The sequence below is a fragment of the Macaca mulatta genome, chromosome 13, assembly GCF_049350105.2.
Source record: "Macaca mulatta isolate MMU2019108-1 chromosome 13, T2T-MMU8v2.0, whole genome shotgun sequence".
NCBI lineage: Eukaryota > Metazoa > Chordata > Mammalia > Primates > Cercopithecidae > Macaca > Macaca mulatta.
This window is the reverse complement of record NC_133418.1, coordinates 97540794-97556017: the sequence shown is the minus strand read 5'-3', so window position 1 is coordinate 97556017 and position 15224 is coordinate 97540794. Positions and strand designations below refer to the sequence as shown.

The 15224-nt window shown below is 49.0% G+C and overlaps 1 protein-coding gene across 6 annotated transcripts; it reads left to right on the top strand.

Moving 5' to 3' along the window:
- Positions 1-1299: 1299 nt before the first annotated feature.
- NRBP1 (nuclear receptor binding protein 1) lies at positions 1300-15221 on the top strand. 6 transcript variants are annotated; one of them, XM_077959838.1, is made up of 19 exons: positions 1300-1400; positions 6505-6734; positions 6924-7046; positions 7241-7342; positions 7725-7814; positions 7982-8022; positions 8393-8487; positions 8980-9003; positions 10012-10095; positions 10308-10363; positions 10519-10617; positions 12749-12881; positions 13367-13472; positions 13618-13668; positions 13772-13907; positions 14094-14147; positions 14234-14297; positions 14530-14585; positions 14671-15221. In XM_077959838.1, exons 2-19 carry the CDS (start codon positions 6525-6527, stop codon positions 14773-14775), a joined length of 1629 nt encoding a protein of 542 aa, XP_077815964.1. In that variant the 5' UTR covers positions 1300-1400; positions 6505-6524; the 3' UTR covers positions 14776-15221. The 6 variants fall into 6 exon arrangements, with proteins under 6 accessions (XP_077815964.1, XP_014967458.1, XP_077815965.1 ...); XM_015111972.3 differs by having other exon boundaries at positions 10305-10363; XM_077959837.1 differs by lacking the exon at positions 1300-1400 and adding an exon at positions 4253-5078 and having other exon boundaries at positions 6399-6734; positions 10305-10363.
- The last annotated feature ends 3 nt before the right edge of the window (positions 15222-15224 follow it).

Sequence of the window (15224 nt, the reverse complement as noted above, 5' to 3'; positions counted from 1 at the left end):
TTTGGCCGGGCGCGGTGGCTCAAGCCTGTACTCCCAGCACTTTGGGAGGCCGAGACGGGCGGATCACGAGGCCAGGAGATCGAGAGACGATCCCGGCTAACACGGTGAAACCCCGTCTCTACTAAAAAATACAAAAAAACTAGCCGGGCGAGGTGGCGGGCGCCTGTAGTCCCAGCTACTCGGGAGGCTGAGGCAGGAGAACGGCGTAAACCCGGGAGGCGGAGCTTGCAGTGAGCTGAGATCCGGCCACTGCACTCCAGCCTGGGTGACAGAGCAAGACTCCGTCTCAAAAAAAAAAAAAAAAAAAAGAATATTTTGAGGTGATGAGAAAACGAGAGGGTTTCTGCCAGATGTCCTTTCTCCCAGTGAAACAGGATTAGAGATTCCCTTTAAGGACAGTAAAATTTGGTGATTGTGACATTCCCAAGTTCTGTTGATTGATTCATCGTCTTCCCTCCATCATACACGTCGAAGGGCAGAGTGAACTTCCATCCTGAAGGCTCCGCGCTTAGTTTTCACAGATCAATAGCTCGTCCAGAATTTATCATCTTTTCTTTCCACTAACTCGAAACCAATCTAAATTCTTTCCAAACATCTTCTCAACGTAGTCTCCTTTGAGGAAGTTTACTGTTTCGGCTTCTAGACTTGGCTCTTACCAACTTAACTTTCGGTCAATAGCTTAATAACTCTGATTCAGGTTTTTGCATTTGTCAACTACCATTGAATGACAATTTTAATGAGTTCGTTCTTATGAGGATCAAATGAAATAACATCTGTGAAAACCTCTCACAAAGTTTAAGCAAATAGTGCTATGCAATCACAAAGAGTTAACTACTAATTTCAGTGTTAGGTAATTTTTAAAAGCTTTCCAGAGAACTGGCGTCCTGCACAACAGTCTCGTTCCAAAATAATGCAGGCGGGGACTGGGGTGGGAGAGCTCCTCTCGGACCGAGGCTACGTCTTTCGCTCCTTTTGTCTTTTCGGGGCATTAGAACTGTCATGGCGCCTTCAAGAAGAGGGAGGAGGCCTTCCCTGCGTCCAGCGGAACCATCTGGGGCACCTGGACCGGGCGGTGGGGTGGACAGAGAGACAAGCCCCAGCTGGGACCGAAAACACCAACCCCTCTGAGAGGTCTCGGCCGGACCGGCGCAAGGGGAGGAGAGCGGGTGGAAGCCTACCCCAGCGAGCTCCCGGCGGCCGGGCCCCGCCCATCGAGAACGTCGCCCAATGGAAACCTGCCGGCGGTGCGGCACCGCCCATCTGTTGGTCGGGACGCCGCGAGGGCGGGGCCCGCAGTTCGGTTGCGCTGCGGAGCGCAGCTGTGAGGGAGTCGCTGTGATCCGGGGCCCCGGAACCCGAGCTGGAGCTGAAGCGCAGGCTGCGGGGCGCGGAGTCGGGAGGTGAGCGCCCAGGGAAAAGAGGGCCCCGGGAGGAGGCGGTTCGCGAGAGGACGGAAGGATCGGCCTCCGAGGCCCGGGACGGTGGGACCCGCCAGGCGGGTGCTGAAGGCGGCCCTGCTCACTCAGTAGCCCAGGCCCGATCGGGCCCTGCCTGCTGGAGCCGAGGGGCCGCTTCGGCCCCGCAGTCCCTGCCTGTCCCTCCCCGGCCTCTCTGGCTTGGCGGCGGCGCCCCGGAATTCTGCGGGCGCGGGTCGGGAGGCCCTGGCGTTCGCTTGGAACTCCGGCTGCGAGAGGCGGGGCCCGGCGGGCGGGGGCGGGGGCGGGGGCGGCGGTCGCGGCCCGGCGGCCTGCGGAAGCGCGGCGGCCTGGCCAGGCCTGCTCGCGGGGCGGTGCGCCGACTGCGCGGGGGCGTGGCCTGCGCCCCTGACTGCGCTGCCGGGCCGGCCTTTGATGAGGTGGCCGCCGCTGGCTCCTTGGGCCCCAGCCTGGTGCCTGCGCGGGCCGTCGCTGCCTTCCAGGCGCAGGGCATGCGACCTGTTGGAGTGTGAAATTCTAGGGGCCAGGTTCTTCTCCCGAGCGGTTTTATTTCCCACTGGACAGTGCTGCGGGTCTCAGAGGCCCTCTTGTCCCCTCAGGGTGAGGACAGCTGAGAGGCCCGGGCCCGCGAGCTCTTGCAGAGGAGCTGACACGCAGAGGGGCTGCTGTCCAATAAACGAAAGTCTCGGGGAAAAACTTTGCAAGGCGATCTGCATTACTCCAAAGTGAACACTGCATGTCTCAGGGTGGCTGGAGGCGGCAAGGAGAATCCCCTTATGGGCGCATATGAGCTTTTCCGTGTGTGATCTCTTTTAAACCTCTCAGCGGCTCCGAGGCAAAACTCCCAGTGTCGCAGAGGTTTCTTCATCAATAAGAGGAGTGCTGGAGGATCTCGGGCACTGCCCTCATTTTGCCTGCGAAGGAAAAATTAGGAAGGGACAAAAAGTCACAAAAATTAGGAAGGTGGTGGGGTGGGGGGTAAGCAAATTCCAAGGGCATATCTCTGATGAAGGTTTGGTGTCTCATGTGGTGCCCTACTGTGGATTAGTTGTTTGTGTCCTGGGTCCAGAAGTTTCTTTGGAGTCCATTGGCTACAGCTTTCCTGTATTAGAATTCTACTGTTATTTCCTATTGTAATCTGGCTGGGTATTTTACTTAGTTCAGATTCTAGATGCATTCAGTGAATGTAGCTGCTCAAGGAAGTAACTGATGGTGTCTTACCATTTTCTTAGCTACTTTTTGGATGAAGGAACATGATCTCTAACAGAAGTTTTCTGGTAGATTACTAAAACAGGCAGATAGTAGCTTTCCTGGCTGGCTGAGTTAAATCCCTCTCCAGCGATCCTCCCACTTCAGCCTCCTAAGTAGCTGGGATTACAGGCATGAGCCAGCGCGCCTGGCAAATCTCTCTAGAATAAGCCAGGATCTAGAAAATAACATACGGAAAGAATATCTTGCCAGATTTCCTCTGTACTGCCTATTGCTCTTTGGTATTCACTAGACTGTCTTCTAATAAAAATCTCCTGAGTTGAGTTAAACGTAGTGTAGATTGGGGGCAGAGATGGGCACAAATGGGCATCAGAGAGTTCTAAAAATACATGTGGACTTTTTAAAAGATTGGTGTGTTGACTGGAGACTTCTGAACTTAGAGGAGCACATTTACTTTCCAGGGTATCACCTTCTTTGTCTTGTCTTGTCTTTTTTTTTTTTGAGTCATAGTCTCACTCTCTCACCCAGGCTGTGTGCAGTGGCACCACTTAGGCTCCGTGCAACTCCGCCTCCTGAGTTCAAGTGATTCTCGTGTTCAGCCTCTTGAATAAGCTGGGATTACAGACATGTGCCAACACACCCTGCTAATTTTTGTATATTTTTGTTGCCCAAGCTGGTCTTGAACTCTTGAGCTCAAGCAGTCCGCCTCCACCATCTCCCAAAGTGCTGGGATTACAGGCATGGGCCAGCTTGCCCGGCCCAGGGTATCTCTTTCATACTGTAGAGCACTCTCTTGAGCCAAGCACACACAGGTTCCAAGTCCTTCACAGTCTTTGTTCTTAGAGATACAGAATAACATTAAGTGGTTGTCTTGCGACTTTTTGTACAAGTTAATGGCATTTAGCTCTTGAGAATTCTTTTTCTTCAAGTACCCATGACCCTGAAAAAAATGTTATGCTGTATAATACTTTTTTCTATAAAAGTTGTACATTGAGTTATTTGTATTTGTTTTTGTTTTTGTTTTTGTTTTGAGATGGAGTCTTGCTCTGTCGCCCGGGCTGGAGTGCAATGGCCAGATTTCAGCTTACTGCAACCTCTGCCTCCCGGGCTTACGCCATTCTCCTGCCTCAGCCTCCTAAGTGACTGGGACTACAGGCGCCCGCCACCACGCCCGGCTAATTTTTTGTATTTTTTAGTAGAGACAGGGTTTCACCGTGTTAGCTAGGATGGTCTTCGTCTCCTGACCTCGTGATCTGCCCGTCTCGGCCTCCCAAAGTGCTGGGATTACAGGCTTGAGCCACCGCGCCTGGCTGAGTTATTTGTATTTGTAAGAAATAACCTAGGCCAGTGCGGTGGCTCATGCCTGTAATCCCAGCACTTCGGGAGGCTGAGGCAGGCGGATGATGAGGTCAGGAGATCGAGACCATCCTGGCTAACACGGTGAAACACCATCTCTACTAAAAATACAAAAAATTAGCCCGATGTGGTGGCACAGGCCTATAGTCCCAGCTACTCGGGAGGCTGAGGCAGGAGAATCACTTGAACCTGGGAGGCGGAGGTTGCAGTGAGCCAAGATCACACCACTGCACTCCAGCCTGGGCAACAGAGTGAGATTCCATCCCCTCCGCCAAAAAAGAAATAACCTATATCAGATCTAGTACCCCAGAGAATGGAAACTTCAGAGCCTTTGACCAATGTGAATGAAATGAAAGCTGGAAGCTTAAAGTCTTAGCTCTGACTTGAATTTGTGGCTGCTTGAATGTGGGTATTTATTTTGTTTGTTATTGTATCTCAAGGACTTAGCCCAATGGTTGGCCCACAATAAGTGCTTAAAAAAAATCTGTCAAATGAGTGAATGAAAAAAAAAATGTTGTTAACCAATACTCATTTGTCACAGTCACATCACAGGAAAGGTGAGGTCATCAGGGATGAAGTCACTAACAACTGCCAGTTACCTGCCCCAAGGGTAGCCTCACCATGGACTGGCGGGCTTGTTCTGTGTAGAGAAGGGATGGATAGTGAATGCCAAAGTTAGTTCTAGCTGGATAAATTAGCTAAGGGTTTCAGCTGGATAAGTTGGCTGAGGGTGCTACAGGTCCAGCCTTAAGGCTGTCTCAGTGCAACATTTTGGAGTCTGGAGTCATCTGTTCTGAATAGCACCCATACAGCTTTTTTGTTTTTAATTCTTGAGATGGAGTCTCACTCTGTTGCCCAAGCTGGAGTGCAGTGGCACAATCTCAGCTCACTGAAACCTCTGCCTCCCTGGTTTAAGTGATTCTCCTGCTTCAGCTTCCTGAGTAGCTGGGACTACAGGTACGTGCCACCACACCCGGCTAATTTTTTTATTTTTAGTAGATACAGGGTTTTGCCATGTTGGTTAGGCTGGTCCTGAACTCTTGACCTCAGGTAATCCACCTACCTCAGTCTCCCAAAGTGTTGGGATTACAGGCGTGAGCCACCGTGCCTGGCCACACATAGCTTAATTCTTGAGCACAGTACAAATAGGGTGTACTTGTGGATTCAAAGGGAAGCATGTTGGATGAATATTTGCCAAGAAGGAATGGAGCACCTGATTTTGCTGTTGATTTGAACCTGACTCTAAGTGAGGTTGGACTGCCGTAAATCTTGTATTTGTCATTCCTAGGTGGGTCATCTTCAACTATGATAGCTCACCTTCTCTAGACTTGAGTTAGGAGAATAGTTAATGTTGCAGTATTTAGGACTGATTCTGATTTTGGATTTAAAGGAAACAACGGTGGTGTGTGTTTCCTATTTTTAATTTTTAAAAATTTTGTGTAGAGACTGGGGTCTTGTTATGTTGTCCAGGCTGGTCTCAAGTGCCTGGCCTGTTTTCTTTTGAATTTGCAGATGAAGTTATTAGGATTATTAAATCTTTTTATTTATTTATTTTTTTGAGACAGGGTCTCCCTCTGTTGCCCAGCCAATGGCATGATCATAGCTCACTGCAGCCTCAAACTCCTGGGCAATCAAGTGATTCTCCCTTCAGCCTCCCGGGTAGCTGGTGTACCGCCTCACCCTGCTAATTTTAAAATTTTTTTTGTAAAGATGGGCTCTCACTTTGTTGCCCAGGCTGGATCTCAAACTCCTGGCCTCAAGTGAACCTCTTGCCTCGGCTTCTCAAATTGCTTGGATTACAGGGGTGAGCCACTGTGCTCAACTGGATTACTAAATTTTTCTTTTTTTTTTTTTTTTTGAGATGGGGTGCTTGCTCTGTCACCCAGACTGGAGTGCAGTGGCACGATCTCGGCTCACTGCAACCTCCACCTCCCTGGTTCAAAAAATTCTCGGCCGGGCGCGGTGGCTCACGCCTGTAATCCCAGCACTTTGGGAGGCCGTGGCGGGCGGATCACGAGGTCAGGAGATCGAGACCATCATGGCTAACACAGTGAAACCCCGTCTCTACTAAAAATACAAAAAATTAGCCGGGCGTGTGGTGGGCGCCTGTAGTCCCAGCTGCTTGGAAGGCTGAGGTGGGAGAATGGTGTGAACCTAGGAGGTGGAGCTTGCAGTAAGCAGAGATTGCACCACTACACTCCAGCCTGGGCAACAGAGTGAGACTCCGTCTCAAAAAAAAAAAAAAAAGAAAAAATTCTCCTGCCTCAGTCTCCTGAGTAGCTGGGACTACAGGCACATGCCACCACACCCAGCTAATTTTGTATTTTTAGTAGAAATGGGGTTTCACCATGTTGAACTCCTGACCTCAGGTGATCTGCCCACCTCGGCCTCCCAAAGGGATTACGGGCGTGAGCCACCGCGTCCAGCCTGGGTTACTAAATCTTTACAGATGTATCCTGACTCTCTCTGCCTTCTCCCTCTGTACTTGCCCCAACCAATGCAGGCCTGAGTGTTCCTTCCAGCATGTCGGAGGGGGAGTCCCAGACAGTACTCAGCAGTGGCTCAGACCCAAAGGTAGAATCCTCATCTTCAGCTCCTGGCCTGACATCAGTGTCACCTCCTGTGACCTCTACAACCTCAGCTGCTTCCCCAGAGGAAGAAGAAGAAAGTGAAGATGAGTCTGAGATTTTGGAAGAGTCGCCGTGTGGGCGCTGGCAGAAGAGGCGAGAAGAGGTAAGGTGATGGTACAGTCACTCTTGGGGGAGTGAATTCTGGAAAGGTGAGAACTGGAAGACCGAAGTCTTAAAAGAGGCCGACCAAACTTCAATAGGTTGGGGGCTAGGAGGAGATGATCATATGGAGTGTTAAGATGGAGGATTTGCGAGATAACTTTAATTGTCTTTCATATGAATTTCTTCTCAGGTGAATCAACGGAATGTACCAGGTATTGACAGTGCATACCTGGCCATGGATACAGAGGAAGGTGTAGAGGTTGTGTGGAATGAGGTACAGTTCTCTGAGCGCAAGAACTACAAGCTGCAGGAGGTAGGTAATGCTGAAAAGGTGAAGCCTGGGGAATGTTGGAACACTGATGTTAGAGAGGAATTGGTATTGGGAAGCTGCCCATGAGGAGAGTATGTTGGGGTCAGTTCATTTCTGGGGAGGGACAGGGAATGGCTTCTCAGGATTATTACAGTGATTCATGAACTCTGTTATTCCACTGTCTCCCTTGCTCTCAGGAAAAGGTTCGTGCTGTGTTTGATAATCTGATTCAATTGGAGCATCTTAACATTGTTAAGTTTCACAAATATTGGGCTGACATTAAAGAGAACAAGGCCAGGGTAAGAATTTTTTCCCCATATTTCCTGAACTTACTGCAAAGAGACTAGCTACATTTATTATTGTTCGTTTTACACTCAGAGATTAAAACAAGGTAGTTTTGAAACAGAACTGGAATCAGCTGCAATGGCGATAAGAGTAGGGCTTCAGTTGTCACCTATGCCTTTTATATGGCTATAGATTGGGCAGAAAATGAGTGAACTTTTGCTTCCTTCTTCCCATAACTTTTATTGCTTAGTAGTTTCCATTGCCCTATTTAGTCTAAGTAAGTAAAGCTAAGAACAAAAGGAGAGAAATTTTAACAAAATTTCAAATTTAAATCTGTTACAAGGGAAGGGATCATTTCTACTATAAGACCTTTTAGTAAATGCTTTGCCTCCCCAGGTCATTTTTATCACAGAATACATGTCATCTGGCAGTCTGAAGCAATTTCTGAAGAAGACCAAAAAGAACCACAAGACCATGAATGAAAAGGTATAGAAGGAGAGCAGACAAAGTTTTAGGCTCAGGGTGGGGCAGGGCGGGGGCCTTAAAAATTACTGTGTTAATAATGAAGCTGATCAGGAAGGGATGGAAGGAGCTAGTGGGAGAGAGTTAAGAGAGGGAATTACTGCTGACCCTTGGATCAAACTTTGTTCCAGGCATGGAAGCGCTGGTGCACACAAATCCTCTCTGCCCTAAGGTAAGTAGTACCTGGTTAGTTTCTTACCCATATTTCCTGATTTAGTTCCTCCAAACAGATTTCAGGGCACTACTCTTCTGTTCTATTCTGCCTCTCCCCACTTTCTTTGAATCATATACTGTCAAGATTAGGCCCCCTACGGGTCTTTTAAAGGGTGCATCCTAATGCCCTAACCACAACACTTACCTCCTACCTCTTTCTCCTAGTGCTTATCCAGCTATTTAAATCATCAGGCATAATGGAGATTCAGAGTGTGGGGATTATCTTTATGGTGACCAGCAGGAGACCTGGCCCTTGCTCCTCTTAACCCTTGGGTTCCCCTTGCCCTTAATTTCCCAGTGGCCCCTCTAACAGCCCAGTGCCCCCACAGCTACCTGCACTCCTGTGACCCCCCCATCATCCATGGGAACCTGACCTGTGACACCATCTTCATCCAGCACAACGGACTCATCAAGATTGGCTCTGGTGAGGGGAGGGAGAGGTTCTGGGCAGGGGAGCCTCGGGAATTTGGGAACCATGGGGGTAAGATGAATGGGGGATAACAGAGCAAAATTCTGAGGTGTGGGCCGGTGAGAAGAGAAAGGACCTTGCTAGGAGTAATTCATAGGAGAGGCCAGTTAATTAGTGGAGAGGGGATAGGATATATAATCTTACACCTTTTTGAAAGGAAATTAGGGTCAATACAGAGATACTGATAGGAGGTTGGGAAAGGGCAAGAGATATGGGTTTGAGGTTTGATTTGAGCCCTGGGGCCAGACCCTGCCAGAGGAGGTTCCAGGCTGTGCCTGCTGTGAGTGCTTTCATTTGCTGTGTATTTGTGTGCAGTGTACAACATTTCTGTGTGCTGTGTCTGTGTGGTATTTGTGTGTCCATTTGTCTGGGGCTTGGCTGCTCCATGGCTCACAACTTTTCTCTGTTTTCCTCCCTCCCGCTTACGGGCTGCTCTGTTCCCAACAGTCTTTCATAGGATTTTTGCTAATGGTGAGAGCTCCCTCTGCCCCACTTGGGGCTCTGTTTGTGCTCCCTCTGCTCCCTTGGCGGCTGCCCAGTGCATGCAGTCGTGGGAGCAAACCCTCTTCCCCTATCTTCCCTGCCTAATTATGCCTGCTTAGCTTCTGCCCTGCCAGCCCTCCGCCTGCTTGCCCCTCCATAACCTGCTTGTTTCCTGTGGATTCTGCCTGGCTGGCCACTTACCTCCTGGATTCATGTTCCCCCTCATCATCAGGCTAGTTTCCCAGATCATACTGTGCTCCCAGATTCTCTGTGACTTGTAGTCATTGTTGATGATCTGAGTGAGTCCAAATTGGGCCTGGTCCTGGTTCCTCATTCAGCCCTGTGGCAGGCAGTGTTGAGGAATAAGGGGGTAGAATAGGAGTCTAAAAAGTTTTGGTGGATTGAAAGTGGAACTGATTCAAGGGTATTAGCCCAATTCTGAGCTCTATTTGCGTTTCACTCAGCAAAGGTGGGTAAGAAGGAGGCTACCTCCTGAGTTGTATGTTAATACTTCTTATCCTTATTTATCCAAGTTCCTGAGGTCTCCAATTGTCCCAGATTAGGAAGGGCTGCCTGTGTTTTTATGTTATTTGCAGGGTGGATGAAAAAACTAAAACCAAATATTTTCATGTGAGTAGGGATTAGATGTACCTGGGATTTAGGGAAGGTGAACGGGGCACAAGTGAAAGTTTTTCCTTAAACTGCATTGCTTCTAGACCAGCCAGAAGTCCCTGTGTATCTGTTAATTTAGTCTGGTGCTTTTGTTGCTCCTGATTTAGGGACATTAGATAAGAAGCAGCAGGCCTAAGAAAGGGGAGGTAGGTGGCGTCCATGTGTGGTCTGTAGTTCAGGACGGGAAAGGGGATATGTTTGTGCCTGTTGAGGGTCATCAGAAAGGAGACTTCAGGAGAGAATTTGGCTTTTGGGGCCTCTCTCTAGAGTGAGACTATTCTTCGTTGATGGTGGTCAGATTGTGTGTGTCTCCCCTACTCCCAGTGGCTCCTGACACTATCAACAATCATGTGAAGACTTGTCGAGAAGAGCAGAAGAATCTACACTTCTTTGCACCAGAGTATGGAGGTGAGCCTTCCTACTTTCTCTGCCCTGTCCTCATCCCCCTGCTTTTGCACCTTATAACTTGAGGTACAGAGGCAATATAACTGAAACTTCTAGGCCTTCTCTACCAGCATACAAAATATTTTTTTCTTTTCTTTTTTTTTCCTAAGGCATTCCTGCCAACCCTAGCCCCCAATCCTCTGATTAACCAAAGCCTTCTCGGTTTTCCCTAGAAGTCACTAATGTGACAACAGCAGTGGACATCTACTCCTTCGGCATGTGTGCACTGGAGGTGAGGAGACTGGAGAGGAGGGGGGCAAGGGGTCAAATGAGAAGATGGAAGGGGGAATGGAGGGAGGACAAGTAAGGCGCTGGCTTGGAAGGAGTGATTGTGTGAGCACTGACATTCTTAGGTGTCTCCTTTTTTTTTATTCCTCCTCACTGAAGATGGCAGTGCTGGAGATTCAGGGCAATGGGGAGTCCTCATATGTGCCACAGGAAGCCATCAGCAGTGCCATCCAGCTTCTAGAAGACCCATTACAGAGGGTAAGGATCTTCAGGATCACTCCCTCCTCAACTGACCTTCAAATGTCTTCTGGTTTTTCTTCCTTTGTATCCACTGGGCATATGCTCCTAAGATCTAGGGAACATAAAACAGAAAGGACACGCAAAATCTGTAAACATTTTCTTAGGAGGTGCCTACTATGTTTTTGCATACATACACATAGGTTAAGGGGTTAAGATGGATGATACTGGGGTTCAAAGTTGTGTGTTGGCTGGGCGCAGTGGCTCACACCTGTAATCCCAGCACTTTGAGAGGCGGAGGCGGGCGGATCACTTGAGGTCAGGAGTTTGAGACCAGCCTGGCCAACGTGGTGAAACCCTGTCTCTACTAAAAATACAAAAACTAGGTGGGCGTGGTGGTGTGTGCCTATAGTCCCACCTACTCGGGAGGCTGAGGCAAGAGAAACGCTTGAACCTGGGAGGTGGAGGTTGCAGTAAACCGAGATTGGGCTACTGCACTCCAGTCTGGGCAACAGAGCGAGACTGTCTCAAAAAAAAAAAAAGAAAGAAAGAAAATGTGTGTGAATTTAAATATGCCTACATGGAGGTAAATTAATTTGATGGTTACTTCAGGCAATTGCTGTATACTCTCAGACAGCCATTTTTATTTTATTTTATTTTTTTAAATTTATTTATTTTTTTTTTGAGACGGAGTCTCGCTCTGTCGCCCAGGCTGGAGTGCAGTGGCGCAATCTCGGCTCACTGCAAGCTCCGCCTCCCGGGTTCACGCCATTCTCCTGCCTCAGCCTCCCGAGTAGCTGGGACTACAGGCGCCCGCCCCTGCGCCCGGCTAATTTTTTCTATTTTTAGTAGAGACGGGGTTTCACCATGGTCTCGATCTCCTGACCTTGTGATCCGCCCACCTCGGCCTCCCAAAGTGCTGGGATTACAGGCGTGAGCCACCACGCCCGGCCCATTTTTATATTTTTAAGCACATCAGTCAATTTAAATTAAACCAGTTGTTTGGGATTTTATATTTATACAGTTTTAGTTAGGGATGGTGCCCTGAAATAATGAGCCAAGATTTAAAAGACATAAGGTTATGAATCAGTTGATAGACTATAGTAAGTAGAGCTTGGACAGGAAGGTCCAAACAAAAACAGTTTGTAACTCGTTAGATAAGTATAATAGGGAACAGGAGAGAAAAGAAGACTAGTGGGAAGTCAGGAGGATAGTGTGGAGTAAGTTTCTACTTCAACACTGAGGTGGAGTATTCAAGTGAAAGATTAGGTATGTGACCTTGTTAGCCTTCAAGGTTAAAAGCAGGAAAGCAGGTTAATTGTCATGGGACGTGCAGGAGGTAGAAAAGGAGGCGGTGGAGCACGGTGGCTCATACTTTTAATCCCAGCACTTTTGGAGGCTGAGGTGGGAGGATCACTCGAGCTCAGGAGTTCGAGACTAGCCTGGGCAACATAGCAAAAACCTATCTCTGTGAAAAAAATATAAAAATTAGCTGGGTGTGGTGGCACACGCGTGTGGTCCCAGCTACTCTGGAAGCTGAAGTGGGAGGATTGCTTGAGCCCAGGAGGTTGAAGCAGCAGTGAGCTGTGATTTTGCCACTATACTCCAGTCTGGGTGACACAGCAAGACCCTGTCTCAGGAAAAAGAGAGAGAGAGAGAAAAAAAAAAAAGGCAGAATGGGTAGAGGAATCCTGGGAAATTGAGTGAATTCAATGATTGTGGGCAAAGGAAATTGTGATACTAGGCTTGTGAAATAAAAAAGATGGTGAATATTGATCACATTGGGTAAGTTTGGGAAGAGAGAAGCTAAATTTGGCAAGATTTAGAATAGAAGATAGGCAGTGCATTGGCTAATAAAGCAGAGGTAGAAACTAAGGAAAAAGAAAGTGTGAACATTAAAGAAAAAAGCAAGCTTGTGGTTGGAGAGCAGAAAAATAATTAAACCCAGAAAGGCAGTGGATGGTGTCTTTCATATAATATCTTATAGTTTTTGAAGCCCTTTCAGGTGCATTTGTCAATATATTGTTTTCTCAGCAAGTGCTGAGCCTCTGCTATGTACAAAGCCTTGTGCTAAGTAGAATGAGAGTTATAAAGATGAACACATTGAGGGGCTTGCCAGATGCCTGCTTCAGTTCCTTGTTTTCTTTTCTAGGAATTCATTCAAAAGTGCCTGCAGTCTGAACCTGCTCGCAGACCAACAGCCAGAGAACTTCTGTTCCACCCAGCATTGTTTGAAGTGCCCTCGCTCAAACTCCTTGCTGCCCACTGCATTGTGGGACACCAACGTGAGTCCTCTTGGCCCTATGGGGAATAGTCTTCCAATCTGGAACCCTGTAACTATCACTGGCATGCTTGCTTTCCTCTTCTATTTCCAAAGGGATTCTTTTTTTGTTGTTGTTTTTGAGACAGAGTCTCACTCTGTCTCCCAGGCTGGAGTGCAATGGCTTGATCTCAGCTCATTGCAACTTCCAGCTCCTGGGGTCAAGCGATTCTTGTGCCTCAGCCTCCCGAATAGCTGGGATTACAGGCATGTGCCACCATGCCTGGCTAATTTCTGTACTTTTAGTAGAGATGGAGTTTCGCCATGTTGGCCAGGCTGGTCTTGAACTCCTGGCGTCAAGTGATCTGTCCACCTCGGCTTCCCAAAGTGCTGGGATTACAGGCATGAGCCACTGCGCCAGGCCTCCAAAGGGATTCTTTACCCCTTTGCCTGCATGCCTTCTATGACATTTAATCTGACTATCCCTTCATAACATCCCACTCCATCCAGACATGATCCCAGAGAACGCTCTGGAGGAGATTACCAAAAACATGGATACCAGTGCTGTACTGGCTGAAATCCCTGCAGGACCAGGAAGAGAACCAGTTCAGACTTTGTGAGTAACTGAGAGGGTCTAAAAGGGGCAAATTGGTCACTACCACTCTTGAGGCTCTGTAAACTGCCCATTCTCTCTGGGAATGGTTGAATTTGCTATTTTGCTTGTTTCCTTCCTTCCATCTCCTTTCTCTTTTCTCCTCCAGGTACTCTCAGTCACCAGCTCTGGAATTAGATAAATTCCTTGAAGATGTCAGGTGAGAGCAGAGTGAGAAGGCAGGCTTTCTTGAGGAAGCAAGCAGGGTTGGGTATCCTAAGGCATTCACAGAGCCCATGTGACCTGTCTTCATCTTCCTCCAGGAATGGGATCTATCCTCTGACAGCCTTTGGGCTGCCTCGGCCCCAGCAGCCACAGCAGGAGGAGGTGACATCACCTGTTGTGCCTCCCTCTGTCAAGACTCCGACACCTGAACCAGCTGAGGTGGAGACTCGCAAGGTGGGGGCTGTGTGGGTGTGGATTGTCTCCATGGCTGTGGTGGAAGGGAGAGAGAACATCTCAAATAAGGCTCTATTCTTTAGAGAAAATGCTCCCTAGCAGCCATGCCCTATGGGCTGGAAAGACGTCTAGGTATTGGGTTTTTTATGGATAGGTCTCTAGAGTGACCCTCTCTTCCTTCCCTAGGTGGTGCTGATGCAGTGCAACATTGAGTCGGTGGAGGAGGGAGTCAAACACCATGTAAGGCTCAGGGCTAGGGTTGCGCAGGGCTGGTGGCCAGAGGGTAGGGAAGAAGAGTCTCATTTTCTGACTGTCCTATTCTCCAGCTGACGCTTCTGCTGAAGCTGGAGGACAAACTGAACCGGCACCTGAGCTGTGACCTGATGCCAAGTGAGTCTCTCCTTTCCCTCAGAGGATGGAGAGTCTATGAGCCTTATCTTTTAGGGACATATTCAGGGGTGGGAGAGGTGACAAGGCAGTAACACATTGACTCACATAGAATGACTATCTTAGCCCCTAAAGCAGTGGGTGGATCTGACAGTTTAGCCCCGGTGGGGCTGTCTGAAGGGCCCCAGGTCCCTCAGTCCCATACTGTACTCACCCCCTCCTGTTTCTCTGTCAGATGAGAACATCCCCGAGTTGGCAGCTGAGCTGGTGCAGCTGGGCTTCATTAGTGAGGTGAGGTTTCTGCCTTCATCTGCCCTGGCTGCCCCCATGCCTTCTCTTCTCTCAGCCCCCATGTCACTGAGCTCTTCTTCCCCAGGCTGACCAAAGCCGGCTGACTTCTCTGCTAGAAGAGACCTTGAACAAGTTCAATTTTGCCAGGAACAGTACCCTCAACTCAGCCGCTGTCACCGTCTCCTCTTAGAGCTCACTCGAGCCAGGCCCTGATCTGCGCTGTGGCTGTCCCTGGACGTGCTGCAGCCCTCCTATCCCTTCCCCCCAGTCAGTATTACCCTGTGAAGCCCCTTCCTTCCTTTATTATTCAGGAGGGCTGGGGGGGCTCCCTGGTTCTGAGCATCATCCTCCCCCTCCCCTTTCTTCCTCCCCTCTGCACTTTGTTTACTTGTTTTGCACAGACGTGGGCCTGGGCCTTCTCAGCAGCCGCCTTCTAGTTGGGGGCTAGTCGCTGATCTGCCGGCTCCCGCCCAGCCTGTGTGGAAAGGAGGCCCACGGGCACTAGGGGAGCCGAATTCTACAATCCCGCTGGGGCGGCCGGGGCGGGAGAGAAAGGTGGTGCTGCAGTGGTGGCCCTGGGGGGCCATTCGATTCGCCTCAGTTGCTGCTGTAATAAAAGTCTACTTTTTGCTAAAAGCG

Bases quoted from the DNA above. Each gene is read 5' to 3' on its own strand.
- NRBP1 (XM_015111972.3), top strand. From the start codon at position 6,525: ATGTCGGAGGGGGAGTCCCAGACAGTACTCAGCAGTGGCTCAGACCCA. The intron at 10,096-10,304 runs GTGAGCCTTCCT...GGTTTTCCCTAG, and splicing joins CTTTGCACCAGAGTATGGAG to AAGTCACTAATGTGACAACA. The intron at 12,882-13,366 runs GTGAGTCCTCTT...CACTCCATCCAG, and splicing joins CTGCATTGTGGGACACCAAC to ACATGATCCCAGAGAACGCT.